Source organism: Equus asinus, chromosome 29 (assembly GCF_041296235.1).
Source record: "Equus asinus isolate D_3611 breed Donkey chromosome 29, EquAss-T2T_v2, whole genome shotgun sequence".
Classification (NCBI taxonomy): Eukaryota; Metazoa; Chordata; class Mammalia; order Perissodactyla; family Equidae; genus Equus; species Equus asinus.
In genome coordinates this window covers 29,631,196-29,647,276 of record NC_091818.1, presented here as the reverse complement: position 1 = coordinate 29,647,276, position 16,081 = coordinate 29,631,196, and the positions used below count along the sequence as shown (strand labels likewise).

The following is a 16,081-nucleotide window of genomic DNA, read 5'->3' as shown; positions in this document are numbered from 1 at the left end:
TTCCCCCTTATGTAGCTAAATTTGGTTGAAGTCAGAAAGTTTTTGGAATGGGCAATTTTAAGCAATAATAAAATGTTCTTGAGCAACAGGCTGATGCAAAAATTACATTCACATTTGCACATGTTTATCAAATTCTTAAAATAGCTCAAAGAATATTTTTCTTTTGGTCTATGAGAGTCCTAAAATAGATTTTTCCAGATACTCCTTAATGCAGAAAGATTCATGTAACAATGATTTGTTTATCCCAGTGTCTAAGGCCATCTCTGTCTCTCTTCTGCATTAAAAAAAAGTCATTTGGGGGGTCAGTTTAACATTTCTGCTATTGAAATGTCCAATTTTAATATAATCAAACAAATTAGCTGTTCTCTATTTTTTGGGAAAAATTTTATTTTAATCATTTGATTTGAAGCAGTTAAGCCAAAAAGTTTTACAACTTTTTGAAATTGCTGCAAAATTTAACTCCTCCCCCTGCTCTTTCAAAAACGAAATAAATGCTGGTAGAAAGGCATGAATTAGTTATGTGACAGAAACACTGCCTAAACTGCTCTTGAGAAGCATGTTAGAGATGCACGTTGATAATGAACCTTTTGAGGCCGCCAAAGCGTGCTTGATTATCATACACTAACCACCTTTCCTTCAAGACTCATAAATCTTACCTAGTAAGTTTTTAAGTGTCAGGGTATAGAAACCCCAAATCCAAAAGCATCAATCACTAAGCCGTGAATAGAGATCCTGATTCCTGTTTCCTGGAACAAGCTTGCATGCTAAGTTAAACTCTCACAGTAAAATAGGAATTTTCAAGTATTTGGTAATGAAAGTTACAATGTTTTGATATTAGCTTTTATCCAGGTAAGACAAGATCTAAGAAACAAAGATAAGAAGACTTCTCTTCTCTCTGTAATTAACTCTATTAGGTCTGATCATTTGACTCTTCAGAAAACTCAAATGCATCTGAAAAGCAGTATTAACTTCCAGGCGAGCCTGAAGCACCTGTTCTGCATGCATGTTTCTCTCTGTTCTACCAGCTAGTTTTTGTTCAAAAGCAGCATCTCCTGCTTTCGCAACTGGTATGTCAGGAGCATTTCTGGAGGAGAGCAAGGAAACTGTAGACAATTCAGTAACTTGAAAACTTGAGGAAAATAAACCCACCAGTCTTTGATTGGGTTTATTTAGAAAAGAGGCAAGCAAGAAAAAAAAATGAAATGTCTGGAAAGTTAGTGCCTTGTATTACAGAGTTCAGAAAGAACAGTTTATACATAAAATATTGAAGTTCCCCATGTCTGTTAAACATCTGAAGGCCTCTCGTCTCTCTGCAGACAGAGCACACTCCTCCTTATGACGTGGTACCTTCCATGCGACCAGTGGTCCTGGTGGGCCCTTCTCTGAAGGGGTACGAGGTGAGTAGCTGCCCTCTGGAGCACCTTCACATGCCGGACTGCTTGGTGGCTGCACCTCCCTGTCCTGACTCCTGAATTTAGCACTCAAAGAGCTCTAGCAGCAGAGCACGTTGTTTTTCAAGCTGCGGTATACATTGCTTCCCGTTTTGTTCTTTTGTCTGTTGCGTTGGAGATTTCTGCTACCTACAATTTACTTGGTTCCGGGAAAATAATATCAAATGGAGAGTGACTGACACCACTTGTGATGTAATTTATTGTCACTGAAAGGATAAGTTCAGGGAACTTTGTCTCTTTAATGGTCATTGTATCAGAACTGAGCAACAGAAAAATGTGGCAACCTCAATACTGCTTTTTCCAAATGGGAAGCCCAGGTTTTCAAACATTCTTAAGAGGAGTAAAATTGTTTTATTGCAGTTAGTAATATTTTTATCGTATCTTAATTTATTGCTTGCTCAATTGCAGGTCACGGATATGATGCAGAAAGCATTGTTTGATTTTTTAAAACACAGATTTGAAGGACGGTGAGTATTTCAGTATTCTGGGTTCTGTGCATTCTGCCTTGCAGAAGGCAAAACCGAGTGGGACAGGCAGGTGATCCCAAGGGAAAACTACTCTCTCAAGTCTCTATGGTGATGGGAAATAAGTTCCATTCAGTTCAGTCTGATTCAATAAATATTTGTCGTATTTGCTCGGCATGTCCTCAGCCCTGGGTGATCCAGGTCTCTGTTCCTGCCCCTGCATCCGTGAGCTGAGCTTGGCCATCTCCCTGCTGACTAGTCTCACCCTAAATTCATGATCAACCGGTGTGCAGTGCTGCCCAGAAATCATGCTAAATATCCCTCTTCCATTCTCTTTTCTATTCTTCTAAAAGACCTTCGTACCATCCCCTCTCTCCTCAGATCTCTAACACCTCCTTCTCATCTCGCTTTCCTCTGATGAACCTGCTTCCTATTTCACTGAGAAAATTGAGGCAAACGGAGGAGAACAAGACTCCCCACCACCTCACCTATCCCTACTTGCATGTTTGCCTGAGTGCTCTGCTTTTTCCTCCTATTACCACGTTCCTAGCAATGGCCAAACCGGCCACTTGGGTGCTAAATCCCATTCCCCATCCCCACCCTGACACGGCCATAATGATTCTTTCCTCTCTCCTCATCAGTATTTCTCGTTCTAATGGAAACACCATCAGAGTACAAAAATGTAGTTATTGCTCCTTTGACAAAAAGTTTGACCTCATATTCCTCTCTAGCTGTCCCACTTTTATCTTTGTCTTTGCAGCTGAAGTCCTTGAACAACTTGTGAATACTCGTTCTCTTCTTAGTCTCTTGATAAGCCTGCTCCAGTTATGCACCCATCGCTCAACCAAAACGAGTCACACCAGATTACCAGTGACCTTCATATTGCTAAGTCTGGGGGTGAATCTTCAGTCCTCCACTCAGTTGACGTGGTGAACTACTCCATCCTCCTTTAAATACTTTATTTACTTGGTTTCTGGAACCACACTTTCCTGATTTTCCTTCTATCTTACTAGCTACTCCTTTGTCTCTTTTCTGGTTCTTCCTCATCAGCTAGATATCTTGGAGAGCCCAGGGCTGTCCTTCGGTCTTCTCTCTCTTTTGTCTACACTCGCTTCTTTGGTGATTTCATTCCATGTCAGATACTTAAATAGCATTCCTTCACTGGTCTCTCCTCTGAATTCCAACCCATTTATCCAGCTACCTCTTCGACATCACCACCAAAATATCTAATGGACTTCTCAAACTAAACCTCCCAGTTCCCCCCCAAAACCTGCTCCTCTCATAGTCTTCCGTATCTCAACTAATAGCTTCTTCGTCTTGCAGTCCTAGGGTCCTTCAGCCCCGCATCATTGAATCATCTTGACTGTTCTTTTCTCTCACATCCCACAACCAAATGCTAACAGTCTGTATCTTCAAAATATATCAAGAATATAACCACTTCTCACACATCCTCTGCTATCCTTTTGGTCTGAGATACCATCATTCCCTCCTGAATTATTGCAATAAATAGTCTCCTAACTTGTATTCTTGCTTTTATGATTGTTCCCTTAAAGTCTGTTCTCAATTCAGCAGCCTGTTAAACTATGAGTGGTATCTCATCACTCCTTTGTTCAGATCCATCCAGTGACTTCTCTTTTCACTCAAAGTGAAAACCATAGTTGTTCCAGTGACCTATAAGACCCTCTATGGTCTGACCATCCATACCCCCAACCGCTGATTACCTTTTTCGCCTCTTACTCTCTCCCCCTTGCTCATTCTGCTCCTGCTGCACTTCCTTCCTTGTTGTTCCAGACACCCAGATACATGCCCATCTCAGGGCCTTTGCACTCGCGGTACCCTATGCTAGGAACACTTTTCCCTCAGATATTCTCCTTGGTACATCCCTCAGATATTCTCCTTGCGTACACACACACACACACACATTCTCTCTTCTTTCCTTGACTTTTTTCCTATAACTCTTTTATATATTTCCTTTATTAATTTTGTTTGTTGTCATTCTCTCACAATTAGAATATAAACCCCGTGAGGGCAGGGGTTTTTTAATCTGCTTTGTGAACTGTGGTGGTCTCAATGCCTAGAACAACCCTCAGTGTGAACAATGAATGGATGAATGTTGAATAAATGTCTGCTCTGTACTTCCTGTTAGAGAAATGCAGAGATGTTGAAGCCATTCACTGTCATTGCCTATGAGGAGCTCATATGTGAATCATAAACTGAGACCTGGAGTCATAGAATATAAAGTAAATGAAAGGGCAGCTCGGCACTTGTGTGTCCAAGATACAGGTAACATAAAGGGAGGAGGGATTAACACTGACTTAGGGATGTCAACATCCAGGAAGGGTTTTCAAATGGTACCTAAGATTTCACCAAGTGAATTAGTAGGAGGAGAAGGGCATGTCCAGCAGAGGGTGTAAAGCGTGTGAAGGCATCAAGATATGACACAGCATCATGTGTAAGGCAAGCCATCTAGAGGTCTTCAAGTCAAGTCTCTAGACAGAGTGATTGGTAACAAAGCTGGGGCCATGTCTAGTGTGCCATGTTAATCAGCTTGGACTTAATCCTTTCCCTCTGCCCTCAACTTGTTTCAACAAATACTTCCTGAGCAGAGTCTAGTCTATGTGCCAGGCATTATGAGGAGCAAGATCAGACAAGGGCCTTGCCTTCGTAGAGCTTACTTATAGTCTATTGAAACGCAGCCTTGAGTCAAATAACCAGTGGACGTCATAGTAAAGGTTAAGGCAACTCCTGAAGCATCAAAGATAGGATAGGAGTTTAAAATGGAAACTTCCAAATTTAAACTAGGAGTAGATTATCGGGGACCTGGGAACATACAAGGCTAGTGTATGTTTCTGTATTTTTAACAAGATGAATTTGGTTCCTCTCTTCTCCACATTCCTTTCCTTCTCTATAAGTACAATAGAGGATATCTGTAGGCTTCAGTGTTCTTTCAGATTTCTTGATATAGTATTTTCTCTCTTGACCACACCTGCTTCTACGGCCATTTCTAATTTATATTGACTTTTGACAAGAGAGGCAAGGACAGAGAGGGAAACCTTTATAGCAGGATAAATATTGTTAGTTACTAATCAAGCAAAAGACTGAAAGAAACAGAAAAAGGAAAAAAAGAATCTATGTTCCAAGGTAAAATAAGACTTTATAATCAAAGTTGACCTAACCAAATGCTCCTTGTTAGATTTTCTTGGTTTTCCGTGTCTTTATGAAATATATTTTATTTTGTGCCAGGAAACACAGCTTGGTCCTTGGGCCTTTGGCTGGGTCCAGGTCTATCAGGCTCTGGCCAAGTATAAAAGCCATACCTCTAATCAGGCCCAGTTGGCTTTCACTTCTTCGTTCTTGGCTTTGTCATTTATCACAATTTGGAATTGTCTTCAGGAGCGTGCATACCCAGAAAATTCTGCTAGACTGGGCACCATGCTTTCTGTGGCTGCGTTAACCCACTGCCCTTTTCTAAATGCCAAAGATGGGGAGATGAGATGGAATTTCCTGACTTCCCACTTCTTTTTAAACCTGAGTTAAGTTTGGAATTTGAAAGATAGATCCCAGCCATAGGGTGTATCTTGGACCGGTGTTCTAAAGTATCAGCCATTCAGATTGATTTCATTTAAGAAACAAATAAAATCTGAATGTCATATCGCTCTTTTGTTTCTGGCCAGAAGTAATTTTCATATGGCTTTTTTAATGGACCTGCCTTGGCTCGTCTTGACTTTTAGCACTGAAGTTGAACACTCTAGCCTGTGATCACCAATTAAAGCTCCTCAAAGGAAGTGATAGGCTCCATAAGGCAGAAGATTTCAAAAAGCCATGCAAAAATTTAACTTTTTTACCCATGGCAAGACATCCAGAGCAACTGAATCATTAAATGTCTTTGCTTTGGGCAAGCCAAGACAGCAATAGAGGGTGGGAACCCATCAAAAGTGTCAAGTATGTCTAATTCTAAATAGACACGTAAATTCTAAAAGGGAAAAATAAATTACTCCTTAGTTTTCTATTAAGTAAACTAAATTCATTTAAAAAAAAATTTAAAGCCTAAGAGGCAGAAAATATGAAAGGAAGTATTAGTGATGAAAGAGTCTTGATAGGAATTCTTTTCTGTTCTTAAACCTAGTTAAGTGCATTTGTTGAAGCCCTGGAGAGTTGGCAGAATCATGATCCTAGTTAAAATAGCGTAAGTGTTTCAGGTCAAAGAAGATGATAAATCGTTATCCTTTCTGTTGTGTGCAATAGAATAGACCATTTAAATCAAATCCACCCTAACCAACTATGTCATGTAAACAAAGCAATCTTCAGATTCACCTTGTAGGACAGTGACAGGTAAATTAACAACAAAATTGAGGGCAAGAAGGAAAGCGACCATCAGTGATGAATTTGGTTTTCCTCCCCAGTGACTTTGAAAATGTCAGCTCCTAGCGCTGAAGTGTTAGAACGTGAACTGAACTGCTGGAGGAATATGTACATGTTGAATCGCACACATGGGAATCTTATTGGAAATCAGTCATCCTGGGAAACATCACATCACTTTATTTTGTCGTATGGGAAACTTACATAGAAACATCTTCTTCTAAACTGGTGGTTTTGTACCCTGGCTGCATGTTAGAATCACCTTTAGTGCTTTTAAAAATAATACAAAAGAAAAAACAAGGGCTTATGGCCCATCTGTGATTACTTGAAACCAAATCTCTAGGGTGGGACCTAAGGTAACTTTGAAAGCATATGTGGCAATTTTGTTACACTGTGAGAGTTGAGAGCCACTCCCCTAAACTGAGTTGTCCCCAGAATTTTGCCCTTAGGATTTTCAAGATTTTCAAGATCTGTTTTTTGGCAGAACCTCAGGTAATGACAATTCCCAAAGCATAGCTTAAGGAGTTGGAATAGGATAGTGGCCTGTCTTCACAGTCTACAAAGCTAACCACGTGAGCAGGGAGTGGACGCCCGGCTGAGCAATACCATATGCAGAAGGACAAAGCATGTGGGACAAAGAGGAAGATGTATTGTTAGAGAAAATCCTCCCCTTCCGCTGAATCGGTTCCCCCAGGCTGACTGTGAGACACTCCTGAGCAGGTTTTGTCCTTCTTGTCCCCACTGTATCCCCAGGGTGGTGCCCAGCACAGGGCAGCCCACCTCCCAGTGAGTGTCCAGGGCTCCTTAGAGGCACAGACCCAGATTCTGGTCATCAGTAGCGTGTGGTCCACTCAGCTGGACTAATGTAATGCCCAGCCCTTCAGGTCCTCGCTCTTACCTCAGCCCACGATATCCACGTGGCTTATTCCCCCACTTCCTTCAGGTCTCTGACCAAAGGTTTCCTTTTCTGAAAGGTCTTCCCTGAACACCAAAAATATACCCTCCACGGCACTCCATCTGTATCCTCATTATCCTACATTATTTTTAATGGCATTTATCACCACCTGACATAGACATCTGTCTGCTTCCCTCCACCCCACAAGAATTTAAGTCCCATAAGAGCATCCTGAACGATGATTGGCACAGAGTGAGCACTCAGTAAATCTGTGTTGAATGAGTGACTCCCTCCATGGCCAGCAGGTGCTCGGCATAAAGGGAATACTTTTGCACCACCCTACCCTACTCCCCCCCCCCCAAAATAAAAACATTTGAAAACAGTGACAAAGCCTTGGATTGTTCCCACATATAGCCTGATTTCACTTGTGAATGCATTGTGAAATAATAATGAAACTAAATATTTTTAAATTGATGGGTTTCGTGTCACTTTTCTGGTTATTGCTTTTTACATGTTAAATAAAATTTTCATCAAAGTACAAAAAGCTTAAAAATCAGATAGACTTATTTTTTAAAAATAGCAATCTCACTCAGCCATAAAGAGAAATGAAACAACAACATGGAGGAATCTCAGATCCATTATGCAAAGTGAAAGGAGCTCAACTCAAAAGGTTACAATGATATTCTGGAAAAGGCAAAACCATAGGGATGGAAAACAGCTCAGTGGTGGCCAGGGTTGGGGTAGGGAGGAGGACTGACCACAAGGGGGGGGGGCAGCACAAGAGAATTTGGGGAGGTAATGGAACTATTTTGCATCATGAATGTGGTGATGGATACAGAACTCTATGAATTGGTCCAAACTCTTGGAATGAGACACCAAAATGAATGAATTTTATGGTATATAGATAAATAAAAATATTTTTGCAAAAGAGCCAATAGTCCCTTTCCACACTTTACTAAATGTGCTGCTCTCCAGATGGCAACCACTTTTAACTGTTTTAGCTGTATCTTTTGGTATTCAATTTTGCCTCTAAATAATAAGCTTCATTCACTACTAGAGTTTTCAGTGTTAGGCATCATCTATTGACTTCCTACCATGAAGAATATTTAGCTCTCTCATGCATATTCTTCCTGTCTCTCCTGTACACATACCTGCATGCATCTCATCCTCCGATCTCCCAACAGTTAAATCATAATTTTGACTGGCTCTATTTTTAGTATTTATTATGATCATATAAGTAATATTCAAATGAGCCATGTCATATACTATAATTCTTTTTTCTTGTGTACTTCCTTTGTGGTTTCTATGAGATAAATAATTTTACTTTTTACACTTACTTAATGTTCTCTGTATTTGGCATTAATCCAGCCTCAAATTCTCCCCCAGTTGTCTAACTCTCCTCACAATGTATTAAAAGCATCCCGTAGTCTCTCAGCTTTGTCTTCTTGACCCTCTCTCTGGGAGCATTCTGGCCTGCTCTCATCTGGACAGTTTCTCTCTCTGCTGGGTGCACATTTGTCATTCAAGGACAGCCCTCATCATTATCCTTGGGATTCCTTTCACTTTCCTTTTGGGTTGGAGCCCATTTTTCCTAGATCCCTTGGTTTCTTTCAAGGTTTATCCTGTCATTTCAGTCAACAATGTCCTCCAATAGTTTCCCTAGAAAGAGTACATAAAAACTTCTTGAGACTCTGAATGTTTAAAACTGTCTTTAATCAACTCTCCCTTTTAATCGATAGTTAAAACAGCTATGGAATTTTGATTGGGATAATTTCCCCTCAGAATTTTGAAAACTTTTTGCTCCGTTATCCTCTGGCTTCCATTGTTGCTGTTGAGAAGTACAAAAATTTCAGTTCCCGACCCTTCCTGTGGGACTGCCGTTTAGGTTTTTCTTTGTCCCCAGTGTCATGAAATTTATAAGAATATGTCTTGGTGTGGAACTTTCAACTTGGACTTGTGCTTTCAACTTGTGCTGGATCCTTTCCATTTGGAAAATCAGACTCTCAATTCTAGAATTATTTTTTCAGTTTCCTCTTCTCTGTTTTCTTGACTCCCTTTTTTCTGGAACTCTCGTCTGCAAGTTGAATCTCCTGAGTGTTCTCTAACGTTCATACCTTACTTCTCCTGTTTTCCATCTCTGCCTCGTTTGTTTTACTCTTTAGATTTTCTTTACTTTATCTTCTAGCCTGTCTTGTGAATTTTCATTTCTCACTGTTAACTATTTAATTCCCAAAACTTTTTCTTATCCTGAGTTTTGAAATAGAAATTTGTTCTAGTTTCATAGGTATAATCATCTCCTGGCTTTCAACTTTGAATATTATTCATTGTTGATTTTTCTCTTTGTTTTAATCTCTCATGTTAGAGGTTTTCCTAAGATGCCCAGGGAACACTGCTGTGCTCAGATTTAAGAATGTGGCATCAAATAATCAATTGGAAATTCTGTGCTCATAGGTGGAGCTTGTCAACTTTGTGCTTCCCTGAAGGGCAACATCACTGGACAATTTATATTGGAACCCACCAAAGTCATTGTCTTTGGGTCTCTTCTCTTTGGCGGTCAGAATCCCCAGAGAAGAATCTCCTGACACCTGAAAGATATAACCTTGACAACCAAAATTCTAAGATGAGGAAGAGGGCTGGGGGATCAGCATTTAGCATCCTTTCCTTTCCAAATAGTATGTATTCTCTGTCCCTGCTCTGCCTAGGGTCCCCTGGTCAGAGGCCCTCTGTTTTATTGCCTGTCAAGACTAAACTAGAGGTCTTACACCACATAGGGAAAGGATCACCTGGTGGGTTGATGTAGTACAGGGAAGGTGGTGACTGTAATTCTGACACAGACTTTTAACCAAACCTTCTTCCTCTTCTTCAGAGGTACTGTGAGCTTTTTGTTTGGCTCCACACTTTCTCCTACTGCCGGCTGGTATATGTGGCTGTCTCCAGTCTAAGTCATTTACTCTTTCCAGCCCCCAAATTTTGTTGTTCTCATTTCTACCCTATCTAAAATGACCCCTCAACTCATTATTGTCCGTCACAACACCTATCTCGACTTCACAACAGTCATCTTAATCTTTAATTTTATTATTTTCTTATTTATTACCTATCTCTGCCACTAGACTCTTAGCTCTCTGAGGGAAAACCATGTTTGTCTTGTTTTTATTTATTCTTCATGCTTATCACAGCACCATACTTATGGGAGGGATTACAACACAAGGGCCAAGGATATAGGCTCTCAAGAGTTTGGGGTCAAATCCCATTTTTTGTAAATATATAGCCTTGGATAAATAATCTACCAATGGCTCATTTTCTTCCTCAGCAAAACTGGGCTAATAATACACCTCTCTGCTAGAATATTTGGGATGATGTAAGGAGATAATCCAGGTAATGACATGATGCTTAGTCTGCGCCTGGTACCGGGTAAGCAACCATTACATACTAAGTTAGGTAGATGCGGGATAAAAAAAAAAAACAATTATGTGCCCTAACATTTTTTGGTTTGAAAATATGGTCATGATATATATTTCATACTTAGATGAGTTTTGGACATGTGTTCTGTCTACTTTTATTCAATTAATAACCTCAGGGTGTTCTGTTACCTTTTCCTCAACAGGATATCTATCACGAGGGTCACCGCTGACATCTCACTGGCCAAACGCTCTGTGTTAAACAATCCCAGTAAGCACGCAATAATAGAGAGATCCAACACAAGGTCAAGCTTAGGTAAGTCTGGGCGCTGCTCATGAGCTTCTCTCCTGAGGCTGCCAATGAGAAGATCCAACTAGATGATAATTCCATGTGTCTTAGAGCAGAGGAGAAACAGACACATGTTGCCAGTGAGGGCAACATGCTCCAGTCTTCGTGATTTCATGGAACGGAGCGATTTGTTTTGATAGTTTGAGTTAAAAATTCCACAGGCTGTCGGCATTAATGTTTCGGTTGTGGTTTGTTCTCACTAATGTGAGCTTTGGTGTCTACAGACTCGAAAAACTCCTGGCTTTGCATCAGTGATACCATGAACAAGTTTATTCACCTCTTTAAGGCCCAGTTTCCTTATCTAAAAAAAATACATATTAACTATCTTGTAGAATTACTGTAAGGCTTAAACAGAGTGTGTCTTCCATAAATGATGGCTACTATCTGAAATCCCTCAGTAATTGAATTATATCTGTGATTATATCGTAATTAGGATAACGTGTGTGTGTCTGTGTGTGTTGAGACTGATAAAGGATGAAGTCCATTCCTGGCCATTTTCCACTGACTGATCTCGATATTCTTGTTGTACTTGTGAGAACAGTTTAGAGATTTTAGTTAACGTGTTTACAGGGTGTGTCTGGATACTGTTTATTACCATGTACTAATTTGATGAAATGAGACCCTCTGGGAACTATTTCATCTCTTTGGCAAGTGCTTGGAGTTTTAGGTTAATCTCTGTTACGCATGTAACTTACTGTGTTGTTAGGTTTCTGTTTTTATAAAGTGAATTTTCTCAGGGTTGTGTGAGATCTTTGATTTTAGTTAATTTTTTTCTGTTTATATGTTAAATATATGTCTTATATAAACTATAAATATAAATATATAAAAAGATGTAAATATATCAAATATGTAAATATAAGACTGGCTTTTAACGTAGTTTTTAGTTCATTCTGGAGTATATTATATACATCATAGAGAAACTATTAAAAATAATAAACTTTGTTAGTAATGAATATAATACCTCATAGAATTTGGTGTTCTTCGTCACCTAACAACTCTTCATTGACTAAACTTCAGTAGTATAGCTTTAGAAATATATTGAGGGGAAAATGTGATCATATGTCATGTTAACAGTGATTTCTTTTCACATCCTTATCATCTGTGACCCTTAAAGCTCTTTCTGTACATTTTGATGCTCACGGTAATTGTGACGGAACGCCCATTTCATTGATTCAACTGATTGACAAGGTCAAGCGATGTGTTTGGACTCATCAGTTGAATCAGCATAAGAGATTTGTTTAGATTGCCAAGGCTTTTTGTAACTACTAACTATATATTATTTTAAAATGCACAGACACTGCATATCATGCTAAAGCCTGGGAATAAAAAGATGAATTAGATGAAACCCCTGCCCCCAAGGAGCTTGGTGTAGCAATAAGCAAACTTAACAGCCCATGAAGTAAGAGTGGACAGAAAGGTGGCCGTGCATTGACCTGGTTGCCAAAGATCAGGGGGTCATAGGCCCCTGGGCAAGACTTTTCCAGGGAGCTAAGCCTGAGCTGAGACTTGAAGCATGATAGCATTTAACCCCCCAAAAAATGGAAAGGGGTGGCGAAGGTGATAGGGATTTAACACAAGATCATCAAGAGACTTCTGGAAAATGCTGGTGCTTTCCTTTGCCTCAATGTTTGGTTTAAAAAAGAGGGAGGTGGGAGATGACACCAGAAAGAGAGGCAGGGGGAAGATAATAAGGAGTTTGGAGCTGAGGAGTGGGGAGTGAATTCATATGGGGAAGTCGGGGGAGGCCTCTCTGAGAAAGTGACATGTTAGCGGAATGATTTATAGTGTGAATGCCCAGCCTTGCAGCTACCTGAGGAAAGAGTGTTTTGGGCAGAGGGAACTGTAAGTGCAAAGGCCCTGAGGCAGGAGCACATCTTAGATGTTCGTGGGATAGCAAGGGAGCCAGTGTGACTAGAGAGGGATAAGCAGAGGGAGATGAGGTCAGAGAGACTGTGGAGGGCTTGATCATGTGGCACTTTGCAGGCCTTAGTTGTGGATGTGGTGGGAAGCTGTAGGGGAGCAGAGAAGTGACACAATCTGACTTATGTTTTAGAAGGATCACTAACAGCATGATGGAGAAGAGAATGGACCAGGGCAAGAGTGAAGTGAGGGGAAAATTAGGATTCTGTTGAAGCAGCATCAGAGAGAAATAGTACTCTGTGCAGAAACTAAAACTCTGGTGCCTTTAGAAGAATCCCTGTAGCAGCAGGCCAGACTTGGACAGGGAAGTCATTTACGAGGCTGTTGTTGTCATTCAAGTTAGAGAATAAGTGAGGCCTGAAATAAGACAGCGGCAGAGGGAATGAGAAGAATGAAAGGAATCTAGAGAGAAATAGTCAGGATTTGGCAATCTATTGAATGTGGAACATGAAGGAGAGAACTCCCAGATGATTTCTAAGTTTTTGCTTTGAGGAGCTGGGTGGTTGTTGGTGTTACTCTGGGGCTGAGGGGTTCGGGAAGAGGAGCTTGTGTGAGGTAGTGGTCTGGGGAGGGACATAGGGAAGATGGTGGCTGCATTTGTAAACATGTTGTATTTGCGGTGTTAGGGAGCTTCCAGATATCCAGCAGGTAATTGTATACATAGATCTGGAACTCAACAGGGAGGATAAGGCTTAAGACGCCGTCAGTTCTCAATATTCGCACTAGTTATGTTCCATAAGGTCCCCGTGAACACTGAAGTAGCGAATACTGAGCCGTTGCTCTTAGGGAAAAAGCAGGGGGAGGTTCCTGCGAGCCACTGGTCACATTTTCATCAGCTGATCAATGCATAACCTTGTTTTATGCATGCTTCTGTTTAAAGACACCTCCTTTGATGTATACTGTTGATTCGTTGACTTTGAAGTCACGGCTAACAGCTCTATAAATCACGCCTGCACGAAGCTTAGCTAACACATGTTTTCTCCATAAGGCACATCCCAGCCTTCCTGCTCTTAGGAACACGAGACAGCACTACACTACACTGGGAACTGTTTTAAATAGTCAAACCATGGAAGGGGGGGGGGGGTGGGGAAGGAGCACAAAATGAGAAAAACATGGCACTAAATAGACCAGCAAAAGGACACGTTTACAACATGAGATCCGAAACAGGAAGGCAGAGTGTAACTTGTTTGACCTCAGCTGAGAATGTGTGCATTGGAGAACTCCAGCTTTTTGCCACTGTGTGCATGTCCCTGCACAACTGCAAAATTGCCATGAGTGTTGATTGGGGCTTACAAATTAACTTTGGCCAGTAGGTAACTTTGCAGGTACAGAATCCACAAATCACAAGGATGGCTTGTACTTTATTTTTGGAAGCCATCAGTGTACACATGTAGCCAGAGAAGTGAGTAAAGGCAGGAGGGCAAGGCGAGCCCAGAGCCCTGAAGGGAACTAGCATTTGCCTGGTGGGCAGGGAAAGAAGAGTCTTGAGGAAGAACAGGAAACAGCTGCCAGAGCAGTGCAGGGAAAAGCACTGGAGGAAGAGCACACTGAGGGGAGAGACGTTCTAGTGGTCCAGATGCTAGAGAGGTCAAAGACGACGAAGACTGGCAAAATCTGTTGACTTTCCTGACAGGAAATTTTCATCCTTGACTTGGCACTTCACTCAAATAAAGCAGAGATTCAGAGGAAAGACGGTGGCGGTGGGTCCAGAGGCCCCAGAATGGATCGGTGACCCACAGGGGCTACACCTGTCATCTGATCCTAGGAAACTCTGTATGCAAATGCCTTTTCTGATAGTTTCAAGAGGGGGAATGTGTGTGTTATATATTAACTAATTCTTTGTAAGTGTCAGCATTTTTAGTTTTTCTTATGGTAGCACTAGGACATGGGTAATTTGAAAGAGAAAAATAAGCCAGCAGGAGAATGGTCAGGGGATTCCCCTCCCCTACCAGTGTAACATGTTAGATCACGTGTGTGGTGTGTGGACTCTACTGTACAGGAAACGTGTTTAAGTTATAACTTAGTGCAAAACTGACACTTTAATACTCCAGATATGTAAGTATATGCTAGTCTTTAAGATTATTCATAGTACTAAATCCTACCGTTTTTTCCATTTTCTATTTGGTAAAGTTTGCTTTTATCTTTATTTTATACTTCTTGCTTTTCTTAGGTCTTTCCTATTCTTGTTGATTTCAATCTAGCAGATTATTTAGTCTTTGAGTTCATTTCTCGTCTCTAAAATGACACTAATACTGAGAACATATCACTTAGGATGGTTGTGAGAAGCACATGATACAGTTTGGTGGCGCTTAGTAGCAGATCAGTCCATGGTGGCTTCTATTATTAGTATTTTGTTTGATTTTTTAAAGATTGGCCCTGAGCTAACATCTGTTGCCAATCCTTTTTTTTCCTTCTTCTCTCCAAAGCCCCCAGTACGTAGTTGTATATTCTAGTTGTAGGTCCTTCTAGTTCTGCTATGTGGGATGCCACCTCAGCATGGTCTGATGAGCAGTGCTAGGTCCACGCACAGGATCTGAACCGGTGAACCCTAGGCCGCCAAAGTGGAGTGCGCGAACTTAACCATTCAGCCATGGGTTGAGTAGTTTTATTTTTAATTTTTCTAATGCAGTGTTAGTTTATGTAATTCTCTTCTATTTTATTCAATAACTAAAATATATGTTATAAATTTAGATCTGATATAAAGAAGAAATATCTCTTATAACTGAAAATTTTAATAACTAGTAAATAAATAAAACCTCACTGGATGGGCTCAATAGAAGAATGGACATGAACTTTGAGGACAGTTCCATTGAAATTATACAGTCTGAACAACAGAGAGAAAAAGATTGAAAGATAATAATAAACAGAGCCTCAGGAAGTGGTGAGACAGTACCAAAAAATCTAGCATCCATGTCATTGAAGTACCAGAAGGAGAGGAGAAAGAGTATGAGGCTGAAAATATACTTGAAGAAATAATGGCTTAAAACCTCATAAGCTTGGCAAAAGACAAAAACCTACAGATTCAAGAAGGTGAATGAATCCTAAATAGGATAAACCCAAAGAAATCCATGCCTATTCATATCATAAGCAAACGACTGAAAATTAGGTAAGAAAAAAAACTTAAAAGCAAACAGAGAAAAATGATACACAACTTATGAGGAAGCAACAATTCAATCAACTGTCAGTTTCTCATCAGAAACCATGGAGAACAGGAGGACATGGAATAATATACTGAAAGTGGTATC

The 16,081-nt window shown here is 40.5% G+C and overlaps 1 protein-coding gene across 10 annotated transcripts in view; it reads left to right on the top strand.

Annotated features, from left to right (window-relative positions):
* CACNB2 (calcium voltage-gated channel auxiliary subunit beta 2) overlaps positions 1–16,081 on the top strand; it is a 351,543-nt gene that overhangs the window by 315,912 nt on the left and 19,550 nt on the right. For all 10 annotated transcript variants that reach the window (XM_044762395.2, XM_044762396.2, XM_044762394.2 and 7 more), the window contains 3 exons: positions 1,317–1,397; positions 1,860–1,918; positions 10,774–10,883. In XM_044762395.2, coding sequence (XP_044618330.1) covers positions 1,317–1,397; positions 1,860–1,918; positions 10,774–10,883 — 250 coding nt within the window. The remainder of the gene's footprint in view (positions 1–1,316; positions 1,398–1,859; positions 1,919–10,773; positions 10,884–16,081) is intronic.